Source organism: Quercus lobata, chromosome 2 (genome assembly GCF_001633185.2).
Source record: "Quercus lobata isolate SW786 chromosome 2, ValleyOak3.0 Primary Assembly, whole genome shotgun sequence".
Lineage (NCBI taxonomy): Eukaryota > Viridiplantae > Streptophyta > Magnoliopsida > Fagales > Fagaceae > Quercus > Quercus lobata.
In genome coordinates this window covers 62,624,823-62,651,726 of record NC_044905.1, presented here as the reverse complement: position 1 = coordinate 62,651,726, position 26,904 = coordinate 62,624,823, and the positions used below count along the sequence as shown (strand labels likewise).

The 26,904-nt window shown below is 35.7% G+C and overlaps 2 protein-coding genes across 3 annotated transcripts; one reads left to right on the top strand and one right to left on the bottom strand.

Moving 5' to 3' along the window:
• Positions 1–732: 732 nt before the first annotated feature.
• LOC115976113 (protein MAINTENANCE OF MERISTEMS-like) lies at positions 733–9,705 on the bottom strand. Of its 2 annotated transcripts, XM_031097221.1 has the most exons (11): positions 9,285–9,705; positions 6,028–6,119; positions 5,132–5,916; positions 4,934–5,021; positions 4,317–4,712; positions 3,398–4,223; positions 2,366–3,303; positions 1,973–2,095; positions 1,322–1,715; positions 1,108–1,236; positions 733–843 (listed from the first exon to the last, which is right to left on the bottom strand). In XM_031097221.1, the coding sequence occupies exons 2-7, from the start codon at positions 6,115–6,117 to the stop codon at positions 3,254–3,256; spliced, it is 2,235 nt and encodes a 744-aa protein (XP_030953081.1). In that variant the 5' UTR covers positions 6,118–6,119; positions 9,285–9,705; the 3' UTR covers positions 733–843; positions 1,108–1,236; positions 1,322–1,715; positions 1,973–2,095; positions 2,366–3,253. The 2 variants fall into 2 exon arrangements, with proteins under 2 accessions (XP_030953081.1, XP_030953080.1); XM_031097220.1 differs by lacking the exon at positions 9,285–9,705 and having other exon boundaries at positions 6,028–6,162.
• Positions 9,305–26,585, top strand: LOC115968113 (zinc finger BED domain-containing protein RICESLEEPER 1-like). The gene is made up of 8 exons (XM_031087369.1): positions 9,305–9,472; positions 9,629–9,737; positions 22,191–22,283; positions 22,497–22,569; positions 23,537–23,543; positions 23,646–25,424; positions 25,520–25,808; positions 26,554–26,585. Exons 1-8 carry the CDS (start codon positions 9,305–9,307, stop codon positions 26,583–26,585), a joined length of 2,550 nt encoding a protein of 849 aa, XP_030943229.1.
• The last annotated feature ends 319 nt before the right edge of the window (positions 26,586–26,904 follow it).

Below are 26,904 nucleotides of genomic sequence, written 5' to 3'. Positions count from 1 at the left end.
TATCTGAGGCTCATGTGGAGGTATCGCTGGCGAATGTCTATTAACTCTGCCTCTAGTGATGATTTTGTGCGTCCATTACTTTCTTTTGCCACTATGTCATCTTCTGCTATTGATTTTTTAGGAGTGTGCATGGTTGTTTCGGCTTTTAGACAACCTGCAGCAAAGATGCAGAAAATTCTGTTGAGAATGAAAAGTAGAACTAAAAAAATTAAGTAGAGTTTTGCATGCTTAAGGCATATGCTAGTTTCCTGTAATAAAAAAAATTACAGTTCTTTTATTTGCTATTTATTGTTGAGTAATAAGATTAAAAATCAGACTCCTAGACTATGATGATTGTGGTTAAGAAGTTTGTTTTTGATCACTATTTCAGAAAAAGTCAAGGAATCAACATTAAAAGCTTTGATCAATGTACATTATTTGTATAAGTGTGGTAGGCTGAAGTCAGTAAGAATCATTTTTTTGTAGTTTTGGGAATCTCGTCTTCTCATATTCTCATTCTGCAAAATTAATTAGAATTAATGAGAAGAATCTAATTGCATCCAAGGAACTACAAATGAAAAGCCCTTTCTTTATCCATCTTTGCTTGTTTTTAAATGAAGATTTCCTTCACAAAGCACGAGAAGCATATACGGATGATACCATACCAAGCAATAAAATATGCACATTTATGTGTTTTGAAGGTATAAGATCCTTATTTTATAGATACCTGTCAAGCTCAACTTTATATTTTAAATTTGCTTCCATAGCCTTGGCAAGTTCATGCTCAAGCAACTGAATCTTTGAAGCAGGATCGACTCCAACAGCAAGAGGACTTTCATCAAGAATCTCATTGCCACTACCATCCTTTAAGAATTAAACAACAGAGTAATATGTTGTGAAAAAAAGTTTAAGATGAGATCATCCATACTAAAGGATTCCTTTGCAATTCAATATTCTCATGCAGATATAACAAGAGATATATGCATGATCAAAGAGATGAGAAAATGTTCTTTTGGTGACAATCAGCAGATTTTCCACCATCCGTTTAGCCCTATCTAAATAAGTTGAGTCTAATGTACAATAGCTATGGGGCAATATTTGAATAAACCAATTATTCGGATACCCTACCTCTCTTTGATATTGGTTGCTACAAAGCTTCTGATGATCTTTTGCAAGTTCTTGTACTTGAGCATTCTTCAAGGATTGCTTATTTTTATTATCACGTTGCTGACTAGTGTTTTTCACCACTTCATTCTTCTAAACCAATGTACAAGTAAAAAGGCTATTTAGTTAGTGTTGACACTGAATATTACCATGCAATTGCAGAACAAATGAAACTGACCTTTGAGGGCTTCATATCTTCATGGACAGGAGTAACTTTAGCATGGGTTTTAGACAAACTAGGAACCTTCATAGTGCTGGACTCCCTGTGGTTCTGCTTCCCGTCCTTCATCAGCTTTAATTCTTCTTCAAGGGCTTGAACCTTTGTTACACACTGATCTTTAAAATAGTTTCCTCATTTCGAATCCTATCTTTCTGTGTATTTCCACCTATTCATTTTAATATTCTCGTTTTTGCATGAATATGTTACTTCTTCCCAGTCTCACTTTCAATACCACAACGCATACGGAGTCTAATAGCAGTCTAATAAAAATTTTCCTTCAACTTCATAAGTATTCTATGATCACACAATACTCTTTATGTGCTTCTCCGCTATGATAGGAATGATAATATACCTATGTTATATAATGGCCTTCGTTAGCTTCATATGAAGTTATGACAAAGTGGACCAAATCTAAAAACTTTGAAGAAGGTTTAAAATTAGAACAGGATGTTGCTTTCATAATAAAGACATAAAATATCTATCCCAAAAGGGGGAAAAAGAATCAGATAGGTATAAGAAGAAGGTCCTAATTTTTTTTCTAATGATGTGTAACGTGGCAAAGTCTAAACAAACACCAAGAAACAAATAGCATACAATTGTACAACTCACTTGTAAAATTGTCCCATGATTGCACTTTTTCAATCTTAGTGAAACTGGAACAGGAGCAGGTGAACTCATATAGCCTGTCATATTGACTGTAGCCTCTCCAAGGATGCCAGATCTAGTTGAACCCTACAGTAAGAAAGTCATCCAAAATTATTTAGATAACCAGAATGGTTAAACAGATGGAGCTGATGACTACAAGTCTATAACACACACATTCTAATAGATAAACTGAAATAAAAAAGAAGTACAAGAAGCACAATCAAAATTTATTTAGAGGCTGGAAAATTGGCAAAGAGAGAATGTCATGAATCATATCTCATTTAGCAGGAAAGAAAAAAGGAAGATGAAAAAAGGTTAATGACCAAAAGAAAGAGTATGTGGTAGAAACAACAATACCATGGAGACAACAAGCTTGAAGAAACAATCCTGTAGCTCCTTTGAAGAGTCATCCTGCAAAAAACATATAGTTTCTGAAATAGAATCCGTCCACTGACAACTTCCATTATGTACAAGTGCTTTGCTTGACTTCGCAATTGTTTTCCCAGTTTCAATAGAGATAATAGATACAACCAACTTGTCCCAGCCTTTTGGTACCTTTTACCAAAAAAAAAAATTAGTAGTATGTAGGTACTGAACAAAAAATCCTTCCAAAACTTGTAACTGCTCAACTGAACCTGAAAATTCCCCCCCCGTCTAATTTGATATGGCAGTAGCTGACCTTTACAATAAAGGGTTCCTCATAAGTTTCAAAGGTGAAAAATTTGATAAATATACAAATACACAATAAAAATTCCAGCCCTTGACAGGCGAGATTTGAAAGGTTTGGGTCGCCAAATCCACTCTACATTGGACCTAAATCTAAACAATGTTAATAATTCCACTTCGTAGACCCTTTCTAGAGGCTGAACACACAATTAATAATAAAATTCACAGTTTTAATTGCATCTACATTCGTTACGCCCAACTTCAACAAAAAGTTTCCTTGTATTGCATTTCTAAACATTCTACATTCATCTCTACAATTAGCAAATACCCATTAATAGAAACATCCCATAACAACTGATTGTTGCCACAATGCTTACTAAAGCATGCACAATGCTTATCAACCACTACCATGAAATCATCTATATAAGAATGCCTATAACATTCCAGTCTATATCTTGTAATCCATGTGGATTGCATAATAGTGGCTCATCATATAAAATATATACAAGAAGATCCGATACATGACAAAAAGATCCTATACCATTACCAACCCAAAGTAGCACAAATTCTACCCTTGAATCATTCTCGTTTTCTTCTCCTCACCGGTTCCTTCACTGGTCTCACCTTGCCTGAAAAGAACACAACACAAGCAAATATTAATATGCAAATGATTTAACTATAAAGCGATGTATATGTAATCGGTATCGAATCAAACTATAGTACCATGTCCAGTCCCACAGTCAGGAGGATGTGTCCGTGTGCGTTGCGGCCTTCGTGGCCGATCCTCGATGTGCGAAGGCTCTGCTGGGGGGATGGGTATCTGTGTCTGGATAAACTCGGTATGCACAAACTCAGGGGGGACAGCAACAGGGGTGGGTCGCCCAGGAGTGGGCATGAACCTCATCTCATCTCTATCATCTAAAACTCCGGGGGCAGGGCCGGCAGTCAGTGGGGGAGACGTACAGGTGGTGGGCAACAAAGATGTACTAGGGGGTGTGGGTGGGCAAGTACCATCGCTCCTCATGGATGGGGACCCAAATGTGTCTCTCTGGGCAAACGTATGGGATGGACCCGCATCATCGTGTGCCATGGAGCCTACGTCATAAGCAGTGTCGTCCCACATCTCATCTGTTGTCTGACTTGCTTCCTCCATGGTGTGGTCATGCACGGGTGTGTGGCGCCGAGTAGATGTGGGCACGGGTGTGTGACGCCGACTAGATGTGGGCACGGGTGTGTGACGCGAACCAGATGTAGGACGCTGAGCAGATGTGGGACGTCGACTAGATGTGGGCACGGGTGTGTGACGCTGACCAGATGTGGGAGGCCGACTAGATGTATGACGCTGGCTAGAAGTGGATCCTCCACGCCCTTGACGTCCACTTGCTTGCCGACCACGTCGTACAGCTGGTGAACTTGTGTTGCCCACGACACGTGCACGGTCCAAGGATAACCGACCGATCTCTTCAACAGCTTGCAAGGCATTAATACAGTCGGTGTAGATCTCAGACCCTGGTTCGCACTTCGTTATAATGTGCAACTGTGATTCAACCTGTCAGAAATATACAAGAGTAGTGAATTGTAGGTTTAACTAAACTATGCGAAGCAAAGTACATTTATAACGAAACAGTCTTTGTAAATTTACCAAAGTGTCCCAGTACGAAGTCTCTTTTGTAATATGGCGAATAGTGCGGGGACGAAACCAAACCAAATACTCGTCATTGTAGTTCATCTCCCCATGAAAGGTCGGTGCATTGGCAATTCTGGCGTGCGCAGCCCATTTAGCAATATGCGGGGCATGTATTCGGGCCCAATCTTTTTCGTGCTTGCCCTGGAGGGTGATCTTGTGCAGTTCAATTGAAGTATCAACATCTTGTGGTATGCCTTGCTTCATCCCAAACTGTCGGAGAACACGTTCGGGATGATGGCCTTCAACCACCCAAAAATGTATCAGCGGCACAATAGACCTCCATATACGTTGGCCTGCCGTACAGTATGCGGGTAGAGAACGCAAATAATTTCTGTACGGCTCCCAAACAATCTGCAATGATTCAACAGATGCAAACAACCATATTAACAATATAATTAGAAAAACTGTGTAACAAATGTGAACAATACATGTAACTCTGAAATTAAGAATGTTTTTTTTTTTTTTTTGATAACTAAGAAAGATATGAAATTAAGAATGTTTATTCACTCCAAAGTGAATTGTAAGTACAAAAACTACATGCCAAAACGGTTCCCACTTGTAAGACACGATACCTGATTTGGCCGCAGTGAAGTAAGCGACACACGATAGGCATGTAGGACGTGCATCGAATGTTCAGTTGTTATCTTAGCCCCTTTCCATCTAGCAAACAACACAGACATAACCTTCATATTAGTTACTTACATAATTCCCATGCGAACAAAGTTAATGAGGAAAAGGAAAATCAGTACATATGCTAAGATGCTACATACCTGACAGCAAGTGGACCTGGAGGCAGTGCCTGGTGTGGATGCCTCATCACAGGACATATGTGGGGAAACCTCGCCCACGCCCACAACTGCACCAATAGTAGTGCACCCCCAATCTGCTTGGCTGTCTTCTCTGATGCCTTACAGAGGTGTCTATAGAGCCAACTTAGTGCTGCACTACCCCAACTATACTTCTTTCCGTTGCTGATTGGATCGAAATATTGCAAATACCTAACTGAGATCCGTTCTCCAGACTTATCCATAAATAGCGTACCACCTAACAACTCCAATATGTAAAAACGAGCATACTTCTGCACAAGCGCCTCAGGGGCGTCAACCGGGAGAGGGTCGCGAAACTGATCCTCAAGCCATTTGGCTTTTATGCTCGCCCCTTCCAGCACTCCAGTGTTCTTTTTGTTGTTTCTAAGTTCTCTATGTGGCGGCGGTATACACCCTAGCAATCTTCTGCAGACGTCACGCCAACTGCCCGTCGAGGGTATAGATTCCACCAACGGCAAGCCATCTACAGGTACCCCCATTATAACCTCCATATCTTGTAGTGTGATAGTCATTTCACCGTGGGGCAAGTGAAATGAGTGCGTCTCCGGCCGCCATCTCTCCACCAACGCTGTGATCAATGCGTGGTCAATGTCCATACGTGGGACCCGAAGCAGCCCATCTAACCCCGCATCAGTGATATAAGCGAGAATTCGTGGATCTAACCCATCTACCCCTCCTTGAAGCAGACCTTTGTCTCGGTTACGACAAGTCAATACACCTGGCACTTCCTGCAAATAGAGCAGCGTAGTATTAATAATAATTACAGTACCACATAATAAGTACGCTTCAAAGTTAAATTCCGCCCATATTTCGACTACAAAATAATTACAAGGGCATACCTCGCCTTCCAAATGAGCATCCAAAAGCAAACTTGAACGATGCTTATCCTGCCTCGTGCACAAAGTCTGTATAGCTCCATGTGGGTCCATATCTGGCATTTGGAAACAACATCATTATGGTTATATGCAACATCATTATATGTGATCTGTTTCAACTTTCAAGCTTAATGCAAAAAAGTGAAACATTAGAAGTGCAACAATGAATTCTATTTGTGTGTAAGAGTTTAGAGGCTATATATCTTAAAACACTGCCACATGAATTTGTTCTATATATAGGTGTTACTTTAATAAGCCTATATTAGGTTATAATAAATATTTCAAAACTATTGTTAAATATCTCCTATCTCCTATAGTTTCACACTTTGAAACATGGCATAAGATTACACAGATAATTCCTAATTTCCTATTAATCACTAAATAGTACGATATGCTCCCTGTATGGTGTATATATGTGTATCATGAAGATCCCTTTTTATTTCCTTAATCTTTGCATTTAAAAAAGAAATACTAATTACTTGTGGAGAAAACAGTAAAATATATTTCATGTCCATTCAATTAGTTCACATTTGTCAAAAGATTTTTTTTTTTTTAAACACTATTTTTTTTTCCATCTATTTGTTTTGCATTTATCAGTAATATTTTGACTTTCATTCCATTCTAACCAGAATATTCCGCTCTGGTACATAAATAGGTACACTATATACCTAATATTTTTGTCTTTGTCAAAAGTCAGAAGCCTAAATTGGCCATTTGGACAAAATTTTGGCATGAAATGAGATCTAACTTTGTGGATTAGAGTTTGAGGTTTGGAAACACCTCATTTAAGAGGACCCTTGTTGTAATGCAAGTAACAATGAAAGACAAAGACTAGAATGACTACAATTTCTAAGAAACTAAGTACCGATATCTAAGTTATTTCCAATGCAATGGATTTGAAGTAATCTAATTCGAAATAAATTGGCTTGAAGTGAAATATAAGTAAACAAACTAATTCAATTCAAAGTAAACTACATAAACCATATACTAATCATCATTCTAAAACCAAACTAATTGAAAGCAAGCACAGCAACTAGATACAAGAAACTAACTTAATTAAACTTGATCACAAAGTTCACAGAAAGCACTTACAAACATAAATTCTTCACTACTCCTAAGAACTACAATATCTCCTACAAAACTAAGTACAAATGATCTCAACAAATTTTTTAGTGTATTCGCGGTGTTATTTTCTGTAGAATATGCCTCTATTAATACTTAAGATTTTAGCGGTTATTATCATTTATCAATTTATGCCTTCCATGTGTTTCCTTGCTAATTGTTAATGACACTTTCCAAATTTTCAACTATTCTCAGTAAACTTCTTACAACTTCTTTGAGGCAATTATTCCAAAGTTAACTGCATAAATGCCATGTGTCGCTTTTGCAGATGTGTGTTTCAAAAATTGCTCAAGGCCCTTAACTACGTTGAGGGAATTGCTCCACCCTGCCCTCAACTATTCGAGTATTACTATGCCTAGCATTAGTCCTAGTTTTCAATTATTTTTACTGGGGGCACCACATCACCTACACCTTTTCAGTTGTACGTTTCTTACTGTGCCTCTATTTCATCCCACTTCAGAATTATTTTAACCCCAACAGAAACCATTACAAACAACATTTAACTCCATGGCAATTGTCATTTAAGCCCAAGAAGAGAAACACGTGAAATGAACAATTGTCAGTCTCTCACCTAACTGCCAAGGGCCTCAAGTACAAATAGACGACTCGTTTTCAAGAAAAAGAAACCTAACAAACTTGCTTATACATAATGCAATGATCATTCTCTTTCTTAAGAGTCTTGAAAGCTGATTATAGAGATGTTTTGATGGGATTCAAGGCTGCTAAGATGGGTTTCTTCAACACTTGACTGGTGGCATTGATGGAGGTTGGTGGCAATAATTGTGGATGGATGGGTATGGATTCAATGGGTATAGAGAGAAAATTTAAATAAATAAAAATACAAACCAAAAAAATAGTAATTTACTAGGAAAAAAAAATATAATATAATTTTTATGTGCTCAAAACAGCATAGTTTACAGGATGTGGTTTAATACTGTACATCAAAACTACATTGTTTTCAGCTTAGTAGGAATTTAACAACGGCCCCAACAACGGGTATTGACAAAGGGACGCATATCAAAGCGTATTATACTTTTCGGATCCAAAATCTAAATGTTTAAACTTTAAGCTTTAGAGACAAAACAAAATGACCACGTACTTTAAGAAACAAAGTGCAATTTAATCAAATATAAACATTCCTCATCTCTCTATAACATTTGAGACAAGTAAAGAATATTTCCATTCCTTCCATCGCATATAATCAGCCCTACCAGGAAATTAGAATGGGGCAGAACCATGTCAAATTTTGTTAATTTGCAACAAACTCCTAAAGTATTATTCTCACTGTTTCGGTATCACTCATAGCTTTTTATGAGACAGCATGAACAAAACATTTATGTTATATAGGGACGAACTGCTCTAATATATGTCAAATAAAAATTTTATATTTTATAGAATCTTATACTAACAATTGAATTACTTTTCAACACCATTCTCTAGGTTAGAGAGTTTCCAAATACGAATTGAACAACTCTTCTTGTTTGAGCTTACTGAGTTGCTAATCCAGAGTTCAGCATTTCAGCTCCAGTACATGTTTATGACTTAAGAGACAAATATGGCCCTAACTCACAAATCACAATTCACGTGTCTGCTTCCAAAAAAAAAAGCGTTATCTTACATCATTAGCATCTTGGACTTCATGTTGAATCTTAGTAAAACTAGGGTCAAAGCTTGGATCCAATGCACTAGAGCACTGGACCCAATCCCAGTCTGTAAAACTATATGCATTTTTAAATTTAAACACTACTAAAATCAAGTGAAAATTAACACAAATCACACATAGGTCACTTCCTAGTTAAGGTTTACCCTCAATATAAGTTGGCTTATTGACACATGTATCATAAGCCTCTTCTTGTCAGTGTAGAGTAAATGTTCAATTTGTATAAGCTATAATGGAAAGATAATTTTGAAACCAAAAATCTACGATTAAGTATACCCAATGCTCCAATCTGGCTCCAGAGAATGGTTCTGTAACTACAAAATAACATTTACAGCATCTCCTCTACAAATACCCACAAAGACCCACATATACCCACAAATACCCACAAAGACCCACAAATACCCAATGCTGAAACAAATATTGAGATAAGGAGACATACCTGGTGAATCCAAACTGAAGATGCAGACCGACAGTGACAGTGCGAGCGAGACCGGCGAGACTGAGAAGGAGACCGCGAGCGAGACCGGCGAGACTGAGAGGGAGACCGCGAGCGAGACCGGCGAGACTGAGAGGGAGACCGCGAGCGAGACCGAGAGCAAGAACAAGAACGAGACTCAGAATGAGAGCGTGAGGAAGATGATAGCGTGATTGAGAGGGAGATTGAAAAAGTGATGGCGAGATTGAGAGGGAGTTTGAGAAAGTGATATCTGAGATTGAGAGGGAGTTTGAGAAAGTGTAAGTGTGGGTAGCACTCTAACAAATGGTTTGGTTTGTGGGTAACAGGGGGGACAACGGGCTTTTCTGGTACTCGAGCTTCCTGAGCTCGGGTACCAAGCTATTTTTTTAATTCCTTATTTCCATGTCACGGTGCCAGGCGGACTAAAAAAACATGGTACTCGAGCTTGGTAAGCTCGAGTACCCGAAAAAGTGGTATATCCCTATATATTTCGGAAACAGTGTTTCTGAGCAAATTAGTTTCAAAATTGATGGTAATGGGCTATTTTTGCCCAAAAATATTATAAATAACTTGTTAACTTACACAGTAACCTAAAGACAAAAACGGTTATAAAAACCCGTAAATGCTAGGCCCTACAATAAAGCCAAATAACCCCCACTTCAAAGTGACGCAAGGCGTACATGTGTAATACAGATAAGGCCTAAACCCAAACTAAGCCCCCACATCTAAAAATACCAAGGAAAATCCACAATAATATATAAACTCATATGAAAATGTCAAGTGTTTAGAACACATACACTAACATAGAATTCTCTATAAGTTTTGAAATTGATTTGTAAAGTACTAAACATTTATCATTAAAATGAATTTTCTACATTTCAATTGTAAAGGGAAATTTGTGGGTTATTTTTTTTATCACCATGTTGTCACTAGAATGGAGAATTAGGTTTGTGTGTGTGTTTGCACTTTGCAGAACTATTGTTAGTGATTTACACTAAAAAATAATAATAAAAGTTAAAAAGAAATTCAAAATTAGAACAAAATCAATTAGAGATACAAAATTTAGAATGAAACCAATGGGGATGCCTCTTGGAGAGATGGAAAAGCTACTTATGCCAGGATAGGAAAGAACATGACTTGTTCAGCATTATTAGTTGAAGCTTTGGCACCTTAAGTGTGTTTGAATACCGCTTATTTTGTTGAAAACAGAAAATACTATAGCAAAATAATTTTTAAATGTATGAATAGTACTGTGGGACTCAGTTTTAAATTTTTTTTTTTAATAAAGTACTTGTGGGTCCCATGAACAGTGCACGAGACCCCACTGGAAAAGCAAAAAAACGCTTTTCTCTTCCAGCACGGGACCCACAGTGCACGTTCTCAAAAAAAAAAAAAAAAAGGGCAAAATGCATATGCTGCCTTTATCATCAATATCCAAACGGATACTAAGAAGGGCAATAGAATATTTTACTTGTCAAAAGTTGTAAAGTAATTGATAACGTTATAGCCATGGTTATGGATGTATGTGATGAACTCAGAGTTTAGGTTTCCATGGGTTCAAATACAGGGGAATGGGATAGCTCACACTCTTGTTGAATGGGGTGCTAATCATTCTTTTACTGGTTCTGTATCTTCCATGATGCTCCCACATCATGTCACTAATTTGGTGCTCTCAGAGATGCTTTATTAAGTATGATTGTTACTTGTTATGGCGTTTTGTTGTGTTGGTTTTCTCATGTTTGTCTTTTTTTCTTTTCTGTTGTGGTTGCTTTCCTAGGTAGTTTGGTGTATTCTAGTTTTGATAAATGTTTGTTTGGAGTTTTCTTTGGTGTATTCCTATTGTTGCTCTACTGTTTCTTTGGGTTTTCTTCAATGAAAGGTTTTTGTTTAAGAGCAAAAAAAATTTGCCACCTCGATTTTACTACCACATAAGTCTGTCGGATATTTTGCACAAGTCCCTTTCTAATATTTGTAGTTGTTCATATCATTCCACTCAGTTTTCTCAAATAACTCTAACAACTACAATAATGATTTTTTTTCGTAAAATCAAATTACAACAATTGATTTTAATCATTTGATACAAATTATATGTCATGCATACAAATTAGTTTTCTCATAAATAACTCTAAAAACTACAACAATTTTTTTTTTTTTTTTTAAGAATCAAACTACAACAATGAATTTGATACATATAAACACACATGAGATGTAATTATATGTCATGCATACAAATTATTATATAATTAAAATGAAAATTACATAATTATAGATATACACATTTATAGGCCCTTAGCAATTTTTATAAGAGCTTGTGAACAAAAGGTTTCTTACATGGTATCAATGTATGAAATAATTTTTTTTTTTTTTAAATACTTTACCGTAAACTAAAAATTTCTTACATCTTACATTGCTTTTCATTCGAGAGCTTGTAGAGGTGTCTACTATTGACGACCTCTAAGGCTTTGAATTTGAATCTTGTTAAATTTGTTAGTGATAATATTAAAACTTTTATAAAATTCAAAAGTTATTCAAAATTGAAATAAAATCATTTGGACATACAATAATAAAAATAATTATTTTTCCAAAATTGTTCAAATATGCACCATTGTATTATTTGTAAATCATTTGATATACATATATTGATAATGTATTGTTGTGTTTAGGTATTGTGATAGAATACAAATCACTTGGGGCATCTTCAATAGTCTCTTAAAATTTTCACTTAAATTGAATGGAAAATTTTATATTAAAAAAAAAAACATCTTTTTTTTATTTTACCTATCCAGTTTTTAAACACATCTCCAACAATCTCTCTATTTTTTGTTAAATTTTACTAAAATAATATTTTTATAATTTTTCTACCTGTATCCTTTTTATCTACTGCTTTCTATCCATATGAGAGAGAGAGAGAGAGAGAGAGAGAGAGAGAGCCTCCACCGCTCTCATCCTTGCCCCTTTGCCATTGCTCTCTCTCTCTTATGCTCCTCCCTCCAATGTTGCTCTAGTTCTCCCTCCCTCGTCACATCGTTGTTCTCGTCCTTCTACTTTTCCACACTCGCCAGAGAGAGAGAATCTTTTATTCCCTTAAATCCTTTACATAGCTACAATTGCTCTTCCTACAAAGACAGTTGTTGTAGCTCTAAAAAAAATTCACCTAAATGAAGGGTGTTAGGCTTTGTGGAGCCTAGTTGTGTTTAATACGAAGTATGACCAAACCCGTAATAATATTGTTATGGTTTTTAATAGAAGATTTTCTAAGAATTAGTCCATGGAGCGAAGGCTTGGGCCGATAGGCCCAAGCCATAGCGCTCATGGACAAGCCTCCTTGGGGGTCCAAGGCAATGCCCCCGGGAAAAGTTTTTGGCCCGTTTTGTAGCCCGTTATGAATATTGTGTGCATGATATATAAAAACTATTGTTTTGGATATTAGGGTTTTATGTTATTTCTGAGAGAGAAAACTATACTACCACATTTTGTATTTTTTTTCCCGAAAATAGTGAAATCCCTGCAACACCATCGATATACTGTCTTGTGTGATTATTTTTCTTTGGTGCATATTTTTCTTTATTTTTGTATCTCACAGATTTAGAAATTTCATATATATTCCCCTCAAAGAGATTGTTGGAGATTTGTTTTGTAGGTTTGTTCTCTAAAATGGAGAGAAAAAATGGCTTTGGGGCCTATTGGAAATGCTCTCTCCATAAATAAATTAAAACACTTACACATTTTCAATTACCAAATCACTTTGATCTAAATAAATAACACAATTATAAAAAATAAAAAATAAAAAATATAATTAATATTAAAATGCACCAACAACTATCCTTGCATAGTAAAATATTGTGAGCTATTCCATGACCCATAAGACGTCTACTGTAATTGCCAATTTATTATTTGTTGAAGAAATTATATCTATTAAATGTTTGTGCAAAAAATCAACAAAATCTTTTCCTACCCCAGTTACTAGTGAAAGTATTGGCCAAATAAAAACAAACCCAAAAAAAACAAACCCAAAAAAATACAAAAAACAAAAACAAAAACAAAAAAGAAAATGCACTGCTAATATCCCTAAGACTATGAAAGAATCCAGCAAGCCATCACAATCTTTCACAAGTGTAACAGGCATGTGAGGTCTAAGATATGAATAGCTCCATTTCATTTTCACGTCTAAGTTATTCTTTCCAACCATTGATATTTTGGTGTCCAAATGCATCATTTCCCATATTAGATAAGTATCATGCAGACAGTACTCAGTAGATTCGACTCGACGTGACAGAAATAAACCAACACCAGTTACATGTTTTGAAGAGAAAAATGTCTATATTGTTTGGTCATGTTTAATTTACATAACTATTCCTGACATGACAAACCAATCCCTATGCTATGGAGTATGGACATTGGAGGCATATTTGTTTGATTGGTTTCCAAATTATCTTTGTATTACAAAGGCTTGAGCTTGCTTTATGCAACTTTGCATAGGGCCGAAAAACGTCAATGTCTTGTTTGCATTCAAGTCAATCAGTCGGACACCAGTATAGCAATAGGTATCACATTGTTTTCGGCTGTTTAACGCAAAATTGTTATTATTACTATTATTATGCTAAGAGCCTAAGATAATGTTATCATTTTAATATGTGAAATTGTGGGTTCCAAATAACTCAATTGGTAAAATCTTTGATAGTTTGAATAAGAAATCCAAGGTTCAATTTCCGCTTACACCAAAAACTGATTGGTGTCTTAATCTGATGACAAAGAGGTATCATTAAGAGTGAACATCATAGGTTAAAACTCTCTAAACAAAAAATTTAATATGTGAAATTAAAATACAGCCCTTTATAAGTAAACAAAACAAGTTATGTGATAGTTCAATGATAACATCATCTTTTATAGCGTTTATTGTCTTTGTTCAAACCTCATCTCTCTCTTCCCAACACACACCCAAAATAAAAAAGTTAATTGAAATTTGTTAGGGTGTCATACAAATAAATATAACCTTTTTATCTTATTTGATTCGTGTTAACATTATTTGCCCAGAGTGCTTCAACGGTATGGGGATCGAGGCATTCAGTAATTTTCTTTAATATTTCAAATGTAAAACAATTTATCCCATAAAATATGGGATTAGGTTGGTTTTGGTCTCTTAAATATTTGATTTTAGTCCCTCAAATATAGGATGTCTCAACATTTATTCAATAAATTAAATTAAAAATATATATTGAGATTATTATATTTTAAACATTTAATGGCTCAAGAATAAATAGACCTCAAATCGGAGAGAACAAAATACATTTTATCCAAAATTCTTTCATCTCAATTGAATTCCCAACAAGCGAAGTTTTCATGTCATGCCACTGGCCCACAGTCAATTGGCAATCAAGTAACAACAATGATTTGCTTAGGTCCATTTATTGAGCCCATTGCTCTTAGCCTTGGAGGAAGTTCGAGATATAATAAAACACCATAAAAAAAGCTCCAATTGAGAAGTTTATATATAATATGTAAATGGATACCACTAAACCTATTCATTTGAGCCCTCTTACTTATTAGTTAGATAAAAATGTTATATACAGTATATAATAAGTAATAGATGATACTATGTATTACATAGAAATATAATAAATTCAAATTGAATTTTTTTTTTTTTTTCTATATTTAGATACATGAGAACATAATTCACACGGCAAATAAAATATAATTGGAATGACATTTGGCATGAAAGTTAGAGTAAATTTAAAATATAGAAACACTTGGCATCAAATAATAAGACAATTAGAATGACACTTGACACAAATTTGAAGTGCAATTAGAATCTAATTTGAATTATTAATGGAACTTTCTCTCAGCTTCCACTTTAATATAATATATATGATAAGATGTGTATGATGCCCCAATTTGGTCTCAGCTTCCACAGATATGGCTAGCGCTTTTCCTTGGGTTGTTACATATGGTATCAGAGCCGGCCTGGTAATCCCGTGTGGGTTCAGAGACACTACCCCACAAAATGGGCCCTAACGAGGACGTTAGGGATTTAAGTGGGGGAGATTGTGATGCCCCAATTTGATTGATTGTGTGATGTGTGTGGGTGTATGATGAGTACCACATCGGGTATTTACTGAGTTAAACTGGGTTTTATTAACAACTACAAGGAGTTTCAATTGTGACTAGTCCTTTTAAGGTATAGCGCAGATATGGCTAACGCTTTTCCTTGAGTTGTTACAATGTGGGTCTCACTCACGTGAATATTTCAATAGATAAAAATCAGAACATAATGATTTTAATCATCAGTTGATTTTAAGGTATTGATTCTCACTCACTTGTTTCTATATACCATCCATACACATTGCATCTTTCACATTTTAAATGTAGACATCCTTAAAATTTAAAAGACATCGTGCATAAAATTATGAATGTTGTGTGTACAGAATGAGGTGTACGAACATTTTCAAAGTAATTCACTAAGCATTACATGTTCAGACTGTCACCTTAAACTCAAAAACAAAATAACCCACATTATCACTTTAATTTATCCTCTGATGGACTTATTCATGGAATTTTAAAATTTTACCATTTGCTTTAATTTTTGTTCAATCATTGAGTTGCCAAAAGCTTTGCAGCGTAATGAGTTAGCATCTCTTAATGTTTTTAACGGAAACATTTAAAATTCAAATCATTATTTCTCCGCTGCAATTATTGAATTATAAAATTAAAATAAAATGAAATAAAATAAAATATTTTAAAAAATCAATCATTGAAGTCTCTGCATTTTCTTAAATTTTTTTATTAGTTTGAGGTAAATAGATGTTATTCTTTGGGTGAGTTCCAATTAGATCAATTAATTAAATCTCTGATGGTTGAATAAGATATATGAATTTCAAACCCCGGTAACATCAAAAATTGATTAGTGTCTTAGTCTGATGATAAATAGTTATTAAAAGTGAACGTACTTTCTTAAAAAAAAAAATAATAATTATTCTTTGGTCCGGATAAAAAATTTTGGAATAAAGCGTGGTTGTCATGAAAGACAGCCCATTTGAGGGGGAGTGCACCTTGATGGATGGCCCAGGGTTCTTTCTTTTGAAAGATAGCCCAAGGCCTGTATGGGTCTGGACTTTGGGGTAGTGTAAAGCTAATGAGGTCCAAGGGTGGTGGGTTGTGAACCAAGAAACCAAGGAAAACAGGATTTTTTTTTTTTTTTTTTTGGGGGGGTGAAATGGAAAAACAGAAATTTGAGCACCCACATTATGATATCATATATCATAATAATGTGTTTTCAAGTATCATGCCTAAAACATTTTAAATAAACGATTCTTAATATAAAAAAGTAAAATTATTATGACTAAACATTTGAAATAAATTGATCATAATAGGTATCATCCTATACCACATGGATTTTAAAAATTAAAAAAAAAAAAAAAACAAAAACAAAAACAAAACAAAACAAAACAAAACAAACAAACAAAAATGCCAAGAGCTTTGTAACTCAACTAATAACTTCTAGTCTTGCCAACATAGACGTCCAGGTTTCAAATCCCCCCTCTTCTAACTATCGAATAATAAAGAGTAGGAGAGAGGATAAAAATATGATAGATCATTATTATATAAACATTCCATTATAGAATTGACTTCATCTAAGCATTGGATCATTAGTTCACCTATACAATCAACTAGTCGCTAACCCGTGCAATGCACGGATTAGTTGAACAAAAATTTTAAATTTGTCTAAAGTTATGATCACTTGAGAAAATAAGTTACAATTTAAGAGGGAAAAAAAATATTAACACCAATAATGTTAGGCATGCCATGTCTATTATCAACGGCATCCTTTCTTTAATGAAAATTAAGGTCTCAATCATTTTTTTAATATAATATAATCCCTTGAATTGCTCAATTTGTTTGCAAAATCTTGGGTTATTTCTTGCCATATAAAATGCAACCAAAAAACCCAAAAATAAGAAAATAAAAAATATAGAAGTTTTTTTTACATAGAAAACAGTAATTAATTACACTCAAAAATGGCATTGACACTCAGAAAGAGTCATTAATCTAGAGCAATAGGTTTTGGAAAAGTTTTTTTTTTTTTTTTTTTTTTGGGGAATAGGAAAAGCTAATTTAGTGTTATAGGCAATAGTTATAATATTTTAACGCGTAGAAGAACAATAACAAAAAGGCATATCAGATGAATAAATTGACTTCGTTAGAGAATGAAGACAAATAAATGCATTGGAAAGAATAGAATTCATAATATATAAATGTAAAAAGGAGAAGAAGGAAGTACCAGTTGAAAGGCCATAGAGTTTTAATCTAGATAGAAGACGACCAATCTAGGAAGCACTTGGATTGTTCCTATTATCTGCATAGCCTCGGCTACCACCTTCTTGCCTCTCATCTACTTATGATTCCAACTTTTATTCTTGGTGAGAGAAAGGAGCTCTTGCCTTTAGGTAATGTAATTGAGAAAAATGCCACAAGAAACATATCAACACCCTTTTTGGTCCTTAAATAATAAAAATTTAAAGAAAAAATTTATGAGGTTAACGCATAACCTAAACTTGTTCACCAAGATTCAAGACCTAGCAATGTAAAAAAAAATTTAAAAAATAGAGTAAAAATGCAAAAATGGTCATATATATGAGAATTTTTTTTTTTTTTTTAAATAACAGTTGTGGAGGCCAAAGAATTCGCGGCCCAGTCTCACTCTACATTAGGGCCCAGGGCCCAAGCCGAGGAGAGCCATTGCCGAGGAAGACTTCCTGCTCAGCACTTCACTAAATGCCTAAAGAAAGGAGCAAACTGAGTGTAGGGGCAGGACAAGCGGAAAAGCTGCCAGCATCATAATATAAAACCCTGTATCTGACAAGCCCATGCTCTAAACCATGCCCTTTAACCTCCCCAACGACCACAAACCACTCTAGGTATGGGTTGACAAGACAGGTCTGCACCCCAAAAAAAGTAAAACTTACACGTGGACTCTAAAAGGAAAAGGAACACTAATATAAAAGGAAGAACCCCCCCAGAAAAGGGAGGGGGGCTCTCACTGGACCCCTACAAAAGGGAGAAAATGGAGGACACAAGGTTCCTCAAACGCCGTTGAGGACTCAGGTCCTATAACCCGTACTAATGGAGGGCTCCGCTAGATAAGCCAGGCACGCCTATATAAGAGCTTCCATACAAGCCATGATAAAACCGCCCACCTGTGCCCAAGGTCATACCTTTCAAGCCCACTCTCTACAAATCATATTGTTGGGGCCCTTTGCATACAAGCCCAACGTCATTCATGGGTCGTTACAAATTGATGTAGTTCCAATACCCCAGTCCGTGTCTCAAACATATTGCACAAGGGGTGGATAACACTAAGTAGGCAAATTGTGATTATGGCTAAAGGATTAGGATTTTGAAGAGAGCCGAAGGGTTTGTATGTAAGGAGAACAACCTCCTATCCTACTCATATAAAGGGTAAGGTGGTGACATTCAATTCATGCAGCTTTCTAAGGAATGCTACGGACAAGGAATATTTGGCTCAAGTTCCAATGTCATTCGTGACCGTAGGATCTGAAGATCCTCGTGAAGGCGCGCCTCGAGTATAGAAGCGTCAAAGGACTCCGCGTGAGTGGGTAAAGGAATGCCCCTTAATTTGGCACGTCTCCCATACAAATAGAAAAACACAAATATTAATGGAGTGTAGAATCTGAGCAAGCCAGGATGTAAGCCCAACATTATCAAAACCCTCTTCCCCAATTAAAAGTCGGGAAGTAGGCTTTTGAGGGGCTATTGTGGGGGCCAAAGAATTCGCGGCCTAATCTCACTCTACATTAGGGCTCAGGGCCCAAGCCGAGGAGAGCCATTGCCGAGGAAGACCTCCTGCTCAGCACTTCACTAAATGCCTAAAGAAAGGAGCAAATTGAGTGTAGGGGCAGGGCAAGCGGAAAAGCTGCCAGCATCATAATATAAAACCTTGTACCTGATAAGCCCATGCTCTAAACCATGCCCTTTAACCTCCCCAACGACCACAAACCACTCTACGTATGGGTTGACAAGACAGGTCTGCACCCCAAAAAAGTAAAACTTACACGTGAACTCTAAAAGGAAAAGGAACACTAGTATAAAAGGAAGAACCCCCCCAGAAAAGGGAGGGGGGGGGGGCTCTCACTGGACCCCTGCAAAAGGGAGAAAATTGGGGACACAAGGTTCCTCGGACGCCGTTGAGGACTCAGGTCCTATAACCCGTACTAATGGAGGGCTCCGCTAGATAAGCCAGGCCCGCCTATATAAGAGCTTCCATACAAGCCATGATAAAACCGCCCACCTATGCCCAAGGTCATGCCTTTCAAGCCCACTCTCTACAAATCATATTGTTGGGGCCCTTTGCATACGAGCCCAACGTCATTCATGGGTAGTTACAAATCGCGTCCTTACAACAGTAATTTATAATTATTAAATCACATTAATTCAAATGGTAAGGCAAAATATGTGACTACATAATAGAAAAAATAGGTTGCCTCAAAAGAATAATGGATGACTATAGCAATTGAAATTTGTCAAGACAATTTCATATATAGCAAAACATAAACCTAGAATTTAGATGTTGAAACTTCTAAAAAGCCAAAAGAAAGAGTAAAGAATCAGAAGATTCAGTGCCTAGAAATTATTTAAAAAAAAAAAAAAAAACATATGACTACATAATAGAAACAAAAATATAAGGGAAAGATGGGTTATTATCCATGGCTAGCAGTTGAAAGCAACAGGATAGTTTCAAATATTAGAAAAATTGAATCAAAAAAATTAAGTTGTTAAACTTCTTAAAGGCTTAAAAAATTGAAGAATCAGCAAAAAAACATATGACTACATAATAGGAAAAATATAAAAGAAAGATAGGTTACCTCAAAAGAATAATCCATGATTATAGCAATTGAAATTTGTCAAGATGTAAACTTAAAATTTGTCAATTTCATATATTGCAAAATGTGAACTCAAAATTTAGATGTTAAAACTTCTAAAAAGCCAAAAGAAGGAGTAAAGAACCAGAAGATTTAGTGCCTAAAAATTATTTGAAACAAAACAAAAACTAAATAAAAACATACGACTACATAACAGAAAAAATTAACAATTCTCATCAACAAAAACGCAGTAAACCATAATTAAAAAACCCTAATAGCAATCTAGTGACCGGAGAAGGAGAGAAGGAAGAGTCAAAAAAAAAAAAAAAAAAAAAAACCCAAATGAGAGAGGAGGTGTTTGCGTAAAGAACATAGTAAAAATATAATTAAAAAATCCTAATAGTGATGTAGTGACCGGAGAATTAGAGAAGGAGAGAAGGAAGAGTCCAAAACAAAATAAAAAACGGTATGAGAGATGAGGTGTTTGTGTTTGAATACATCTTAAAAGTCCTAAATCAAATTAAAAAATATAAATAAAAAATGCTAATGTGGAAAATTATGAAGAGATCAACCAAAAGTCAAAGGTTTCGATTATATATATATAAATTAGCTGGAACCTAGGGCATTACAAGTTAAACCCCCCCCCCCTAAAAAAAAAAAGAGAGAGAGAATAGTGGTGAAAGAAATTCAAATTTCAAAAATTCACACACCAAGACATATGCAACAACTGTCATCATTTAGACTTTCACCCCTTTTTCTTTTTGTGGATCTTTGATTCTTTGTGATGGGTGTCATTATTCTTTTTTTTCGTTTTCTTTTTTAAATTCTACCATCGTTCCAACCATTGAGATTGGGACGGCAATACTGGACTGGACACTCACATTACAGTCTCACACCTAGGGGTAGGGGTGTCCAAGGACCCGCATCAACCGACCCGCCCGCCCGAAACCGCCCGAACCGAAGGTCCACGGGCGGCTCCGAATCCAGCTACGGTCGGTCACGGATTGGGAAGAAAACAACCCGAATAGGTCGGTTCGGATCCGGGTTTCAAAATATTTCACCCGGAAAATCCGAACCAACCGAATTATTTATAATAAAAAAAAAAAAAAAGTAGATTTGACATTTCAGACTTTTCAGTGATTCAGTCTCAGTCTTCCAGTCTCCAAAACAGCCCACGCCTTGCCCAGCCCGAGACTCAAAGCTCACACATTCCCAACATAAACATCAGCCGTTCATCACAAAATAAAATTTAAAATGAACGGTCTTGATGAGAGTAAGACAGACCATGATATGACCGGTTCAGTGGCACAATAATCTATTTTAAACCAACGGCTATAATCTAAGATGAAAAGGATATCTAACGGTGAGAATTAAATGGGAAGATCTGATATCTCTCAACTAGTCTCAAGAGTCTCTTCAGCCTCCACTCTTCTCTTCAATTTTCGCTTCATAGATAAACACCCCTAATGGACATGGCTTCCCATTCACGCCTCCTCCTTCCCTTTTCACTCTTCCTCATCTCTTCAGTCTTCACTTCTTCAGTCTCAGACTCTCTGGTCTTTACTTGCTCTCTCAAACTCTCACAATCTCACACTCTATAAAGTCTAAACCGTTTCCCCAAATCCAAAGTTCCAAACTACTGTTTCTCCAAAATCCAAATCCAGATTCTAAAGAACAAACCCTAACCGCCTCCAATGCCGTTACCCAGTCCCCTCTCCGCCTCCAACGCCTAGCGCCACCGCCGCTGTCCACTCCTCTCTCCATAGCTACCGCCGGAGTCATCCCGTGTACTCTTCACTGAGTCAGTAAGGTAATTTTTCTTTGTTTCTCATCTTTCTTTTATGTTAATCTCGTTGTTTTCATTTGTGATGGAAGTCAAATGTTCAAATCAAATAAACCCAAAGATTCATACTATGAAACCCTAACTAAAAAAACCTTAGAAACCTTAACTACTTAACTTTTGTTCTGTGTTCTTTTCTTTAATCAATTTTGATCCTGTTTTAATTTTATACAGGATTGAAAGCTGACTCCCAAGTATCATTATCTGTCCTCAAGTATGAGCTTGCCATACACCCACGGTTTCCTCATCCCGTGTACTCTTCACTGAGTCAGTAAGGTAATTTTTCTTTGTTTCTCATCTTTCTTTTATGTTAATCTCGTTGGTTTCATTCGTGATGGAAATCAAATGTTCAAATCAAATAAACCCAAAGATTCATACTATGAAACCCTAACTAAAAAAAACTTAGAAACCCTCACTATTTAACTTTTGTTCTGTGTTCTTTTCTTTAATCAATTTTGATCATGTTTTAATTTTATACAGGATTGAAAGCTGATTCCAAGTATCATTATCTGCCCTCAAGTTTGAAACCCATACACCCACGGTTTTCTTCAAGGTATGGTTTTTGCATTCCTTTGTATTTAGTTAAAAAAAAAAAAATGTAGTGACTAACTGACTGGTGATTGTTCATTTGTTTGATATTTCTTTTTACAAAAGGGGCAGAGTAATTTAAATAATAAATAGAATGTTGAAAGGGAAACTATTGAATGTAACTCATTAGAGTTGTTTTTAAAGTTTTAGAACATTTACCTTGCTTTGTATGAGAAGATTGTTATGATGTGATTAGTAGAATGTTGAAAGGGAAATTATTGAATTTAATTCATGAGAGTTGCACTAATGTGGCTTGCAGATGCTTTTGATTTTGCTTTTCTATTAGTTTGTAGCTTTGTATGTTCTGTATTGCCCAATTTAGACAATGTTTATTTAACATTTTGGTTATAGCATCTTATGGAAGTTTTAGTTTACCTTGCTTTGTATGAGAAGATTGTTATGATGTGATTAGTAGAATGTTGAAAGGGAAACTACTAAATTTAGTTCATGAGAGTTGCATTAATGTGGCTTGCAGATGCTTTTGTTTTTGCTTTTCTATTAGTTTGTAGCTTTGTATGTTCTGTATTGCCCAAATTAGACAAGGTTTATTTAACATTTTGGTCATAGCATCTTATGGAAGTTTTAGTCTACCTTGCTTTGTTTTTAACACATTTAACACCTAGAAGTTGATTATATGAGAAGATTGTTATGATGTAAACAAAGTTGATTTAACATTTTGGTTATAGCATCTTATAGAAGTTTTAGTTTGCTTTGTTTTGTTTTTAACACATTTAACACAAGTTTTAGAACATTTACCTTGCTTTGTATGAGAAGATTGTTATGATGTGATTAGTATGATCATGCAATTTGTCACTGCTAAGAAGAGATCTGTGATCTTGCATGTCCCTAATTAATTTACTTCATTGAGTTATCTGTGATCTTTCTTTCTAATAATCTCTTTTGATTATGTTTATTGAAATGTTTGCTTCCAGGATACTGGTTTTCCTTTTTGGTGTGTGTGCTTATTATTTATTATTATTATTAAAGTTATTAATTATACTTGTTACTCTAGTTTGCTAATATGTATTTTTGTTTTTTTAGGTCATGGAAACCAACACTAATGAACCCTTTGTCCAAACACCAGCTGCTACAGAAGATGATATTCCCACCCAAGTTGAGGATTCTGCTGCTACCCAAGCTGCTTCCCAAGCTGAAGCAGCTGCTGCTTCTGAGTTGCCCCCAGTTCCACCATGCCAAGTGAGTATGACAGCTCCTGTTAGTGGTAGTTGTAGTGGTAGGAAAAAGTCTGTTGTTTGGGGTCACTTTGAAAAAGTAAAGATAGGTGAGGGTGATACTAGTAAGACTAAGGCTATCTGTAATTATTGTCAAAAATCTTATAATGCTGATAGTAAGAGTTGTGGTACCAGTAATTTGTTAGCTCATGTGCCATTATGTCCCAAGAACCCTAATAGAGAAGATGTAGTTAAAGGGCAGAAAACATTAGCTTTTGTACCCAAAAAGGATGGAGAAGACGGATTCCACCTTGTGTCAACATCCTTTTCTGTTGAGGCTTCTAGAAAGGCATTGGCCAAAATGGTTATAATTGATGAGTTGCCTTTTAGGTATGTCAAGGGGTATGGGTTTAAGAAATTTGTTAGTACCTTGCAACCTAAGCTTAGATTAAAGGATATCCCATCTCGTCAAACTGTGGCTAGAGATGTGATTGGCATTTATAATAGTGAGAGAGAAAAGCTAAGGAAATCCTTGAAGGGTTGTAGGGTGTGTCTCACTACGGACACATGGACTTCTATTCAAAATTTAAATTATATGTGTCTGACTTGTCACTTTATTGATGATGCTTGGAAATTGCATAAGAGAATTCTAATTTTTTGTCAAGTTGAAGACCACAAGGGGGAGACTATAGGTAGAAAGATTGAGATGTCGTTGCGTGAGTGGGGTATTGATGGGATATTCACCTTGACAGTAGATAATACTAGCTCAAATTTAACAACAATTAAATTTTTGCAAAGGGTGACTAAAGATTGGAATGGGGCAGTTTTAGGAAATGAGTACATGCACATGAGGTGTTGTGCCCATATCCTAAATCTCATTGTGGAGGAGGGTTTAAAAGAGATAGATGCATCTGTTGCTAAGGTGCGTGAAGTTGTGAGGTATGTGAAGTCCTCACCCAATAGAAGTCAAACTTTTAAGAGTTTTATGGAGAGGTTGGGTATGGAGTCTAAGAGTCTTCTTAGTCTAGATGTACCTACTAGGTGGAACTCGACCTATATCATGTTAGAAACTGCTGAAAATTTTGAGAAAGTGTTTCTCCGAATGGATTTTGAAGATGATGGTTATTCGTCGTACTTTAGGACCAAGGAAGATAGTGGTGGTTTGGGGTCTCCATGTATGATTGATTTCCAAAATTGTAGGGTGTTTGTGATTTTCTTAAGGCCGTTTTATAATGCAGCAAAGAAATTTTCTGGTTCATTGTATGTTACTTCAAATGCCTTCTATGATGAGATATTTGTTATTCAGGAGAGTATTTCCAATTTAGTTAAATCCCAAAACACTCTCTTGAAAAGCACAGCCACAAACATGCAAACTAAGTTTGAGAAGTATTGGGGGGAAGGGGAGAAAATTAATCATCTTTTGTATGTGGCTGTGGTCTTTGATCCACGAAAAAAATTGAGGTTTTTGAAGTTTTTATTTTCTGAAATTTATGGGAATGCAGTTGCAGAAGTGATGGTTGATAAGGTGAAAGACCTTTTGTTTAAGTTGTATAATTTTTACACTTGTATTCATTCACCAAATGTACAAGATCAAAGTGGAAGTGAGAGGACAGAATTGGAAACTGATGCTAGTGATCCATATGTTATGGTTCACTCGCGATATGAGCGTTTTTTGCAAGTTGAGCAATTTGTAGGTTGTAGTAATGAGCTTGAGTGGTATTTGGCTGAAAACTGTGATGGTAGAAAGGTGCAAATTTTGAGATATTGGAGTGGTGGAGGGACAATTGTAATAGGTACCGAGTGTTGTCTAAAGTAGTTAAGGATGTGCTGGCTGTGCCAGTTTCCACTGTTGCATCTGAGTCAGCATTTAGCACTGGAGGTCGAATTGTTGATCCATTTCGAAGTGCATTATCTCCTCTCATGGTTCAAAACCTTGTATGTTCACAAAATTGGCTTCAAGCCACAGTTCCAATTTCTCATCGCCAGTCAAGGGATGATGTTGAGGCATTGAAGGAGGAGTTACTTGACTTAGGTAATATGCTTAAATTCTGAAACTTAGTGTATTAATTTTATTGAATGTCTCATGTATTCAAGCAAAATTTAATCTATTGTGTTTATTTCCTATTATTTTCTAGTTTTAAATCAACAACCAGCAAATACCAGCTCAAGCAAGGGTTCCACTTCAGGCAAACGACCCTTGATTAGCATTGATGATTAATCAGTGACTTGGTATGATTCTGCCTTTATAGCCCCTTACTATTATATACTTGTTTTCCTTACTAGTTGGTCTTGTACTTGGTACTAATGTATTATTTGTTGAATTTTTTTTGTCTATTGTAGGAGGATGGTAATTTATTTTGTAAAGAAGGCAGCATTTTGGAAATATTTTGGAAGCTTTTTGGACATATTGCTTTTCTAACTTGTAACAATACTCAACTGTCAATACTTATAGAAAAGAAATCTTAGTTCATAGGTTTTCTTTTCTATTAGTTATAGACTTATAAACTATAGAGTAGTCATTCAATGCTTTGGAAAAGCTATTTTTTGGAAATACCTATGGTATTTGATTGTTGTAATTAATTATATAGCTTGGAACTTTGTATAACTAGCAAGCTTTCTGCCTTATGGGTTACTGCCCAAAAAACTTGCAGTGACTGCCTTTATGTTACTAAGTATATATATCTGTTGGAATATTGCATTATAGGATTATTTGTTGTGATTTATTTTATTGCTGGAAAATTGGAAATATTATTTGTTGTGGACCTTGTGGTTTGCAGGTTATATGGGTGTTGAGCAGTTTACTGCCTAGGAGTTTATTGTGTTGTTTAGCAGATTATATATTATTTTGTAGGTTTATTTTTTGTTCTTAATGTGGGAAAGATTATGTATTGGGATTGATAGGTGCCTCTTGTTCCAGATCACAAGTAACTAAAAAATAAGGGACTTTTTGGTGTGTTGTGTTGATCACAGGTGATAAAAAGAATAAGCTTTATTGGGGCCTTTTGATTTGTCCTGATTGATGGCCCAATCGGTCTAGTTTTGTTAAGCTGTTTATTGTGTTGTTTAACAGATTATATATTATTTTTTGTGTTTATTTTTTGTTCTTAATGTGGGAAAGATTATGTATT

What these genes read in the sequence shown, in the direction of transcription:
- LOC115976113 (XM_031097220.1), bottom strand. Translation starts at nt 6,126, where the DNA reads ATGCCAGATATGGACCCACATGGAGCTATACAGACTTTGTGCACGAGG. An exon ending in CTTCGTACTGGGACACTTTG is followed by an intron (nt 4,224 to 4,316) that starts GTAAATTTACAA and finishes TATTTCTGACAG; the next exon opens with GTTGAATCACAGTTGCACAT. An exon ending in TGACTGTGGGACTGGACATG is followed by an intron (nt 3,304 to 3,397) that starts GTACTATAGTTT and finishes TGTTCTTTTCAG; the next exon opens with GCAAGGTGAGACCAGTGAAG.
- LOC115968113 (XM_031087369.1), top strand. Translation starts at nt 9,305, where the DNA reads ATGCAGACCGACAGTGACAGTGCGAGCGAGACCGGCGAGACTGAGAAG. An exon ending in CTAGTGATCCATATGTTATG is followed by an intron (nt 25,425 to 25,519) that starts GTTCACTCGCGA and finishes CTGTGATGGTAG; the next exon opens with AAAGGTGCAAATTTTGAGAT. An exon ending in GGAGGAGTTACTTGACTTAG is followed by an intron (nt 25,809 to 26,553) that starts GTAATATGCTTA and finishes TGTGGTTTGCAG; the next exon opens with GTTATATGGGTGTTGAGCAG.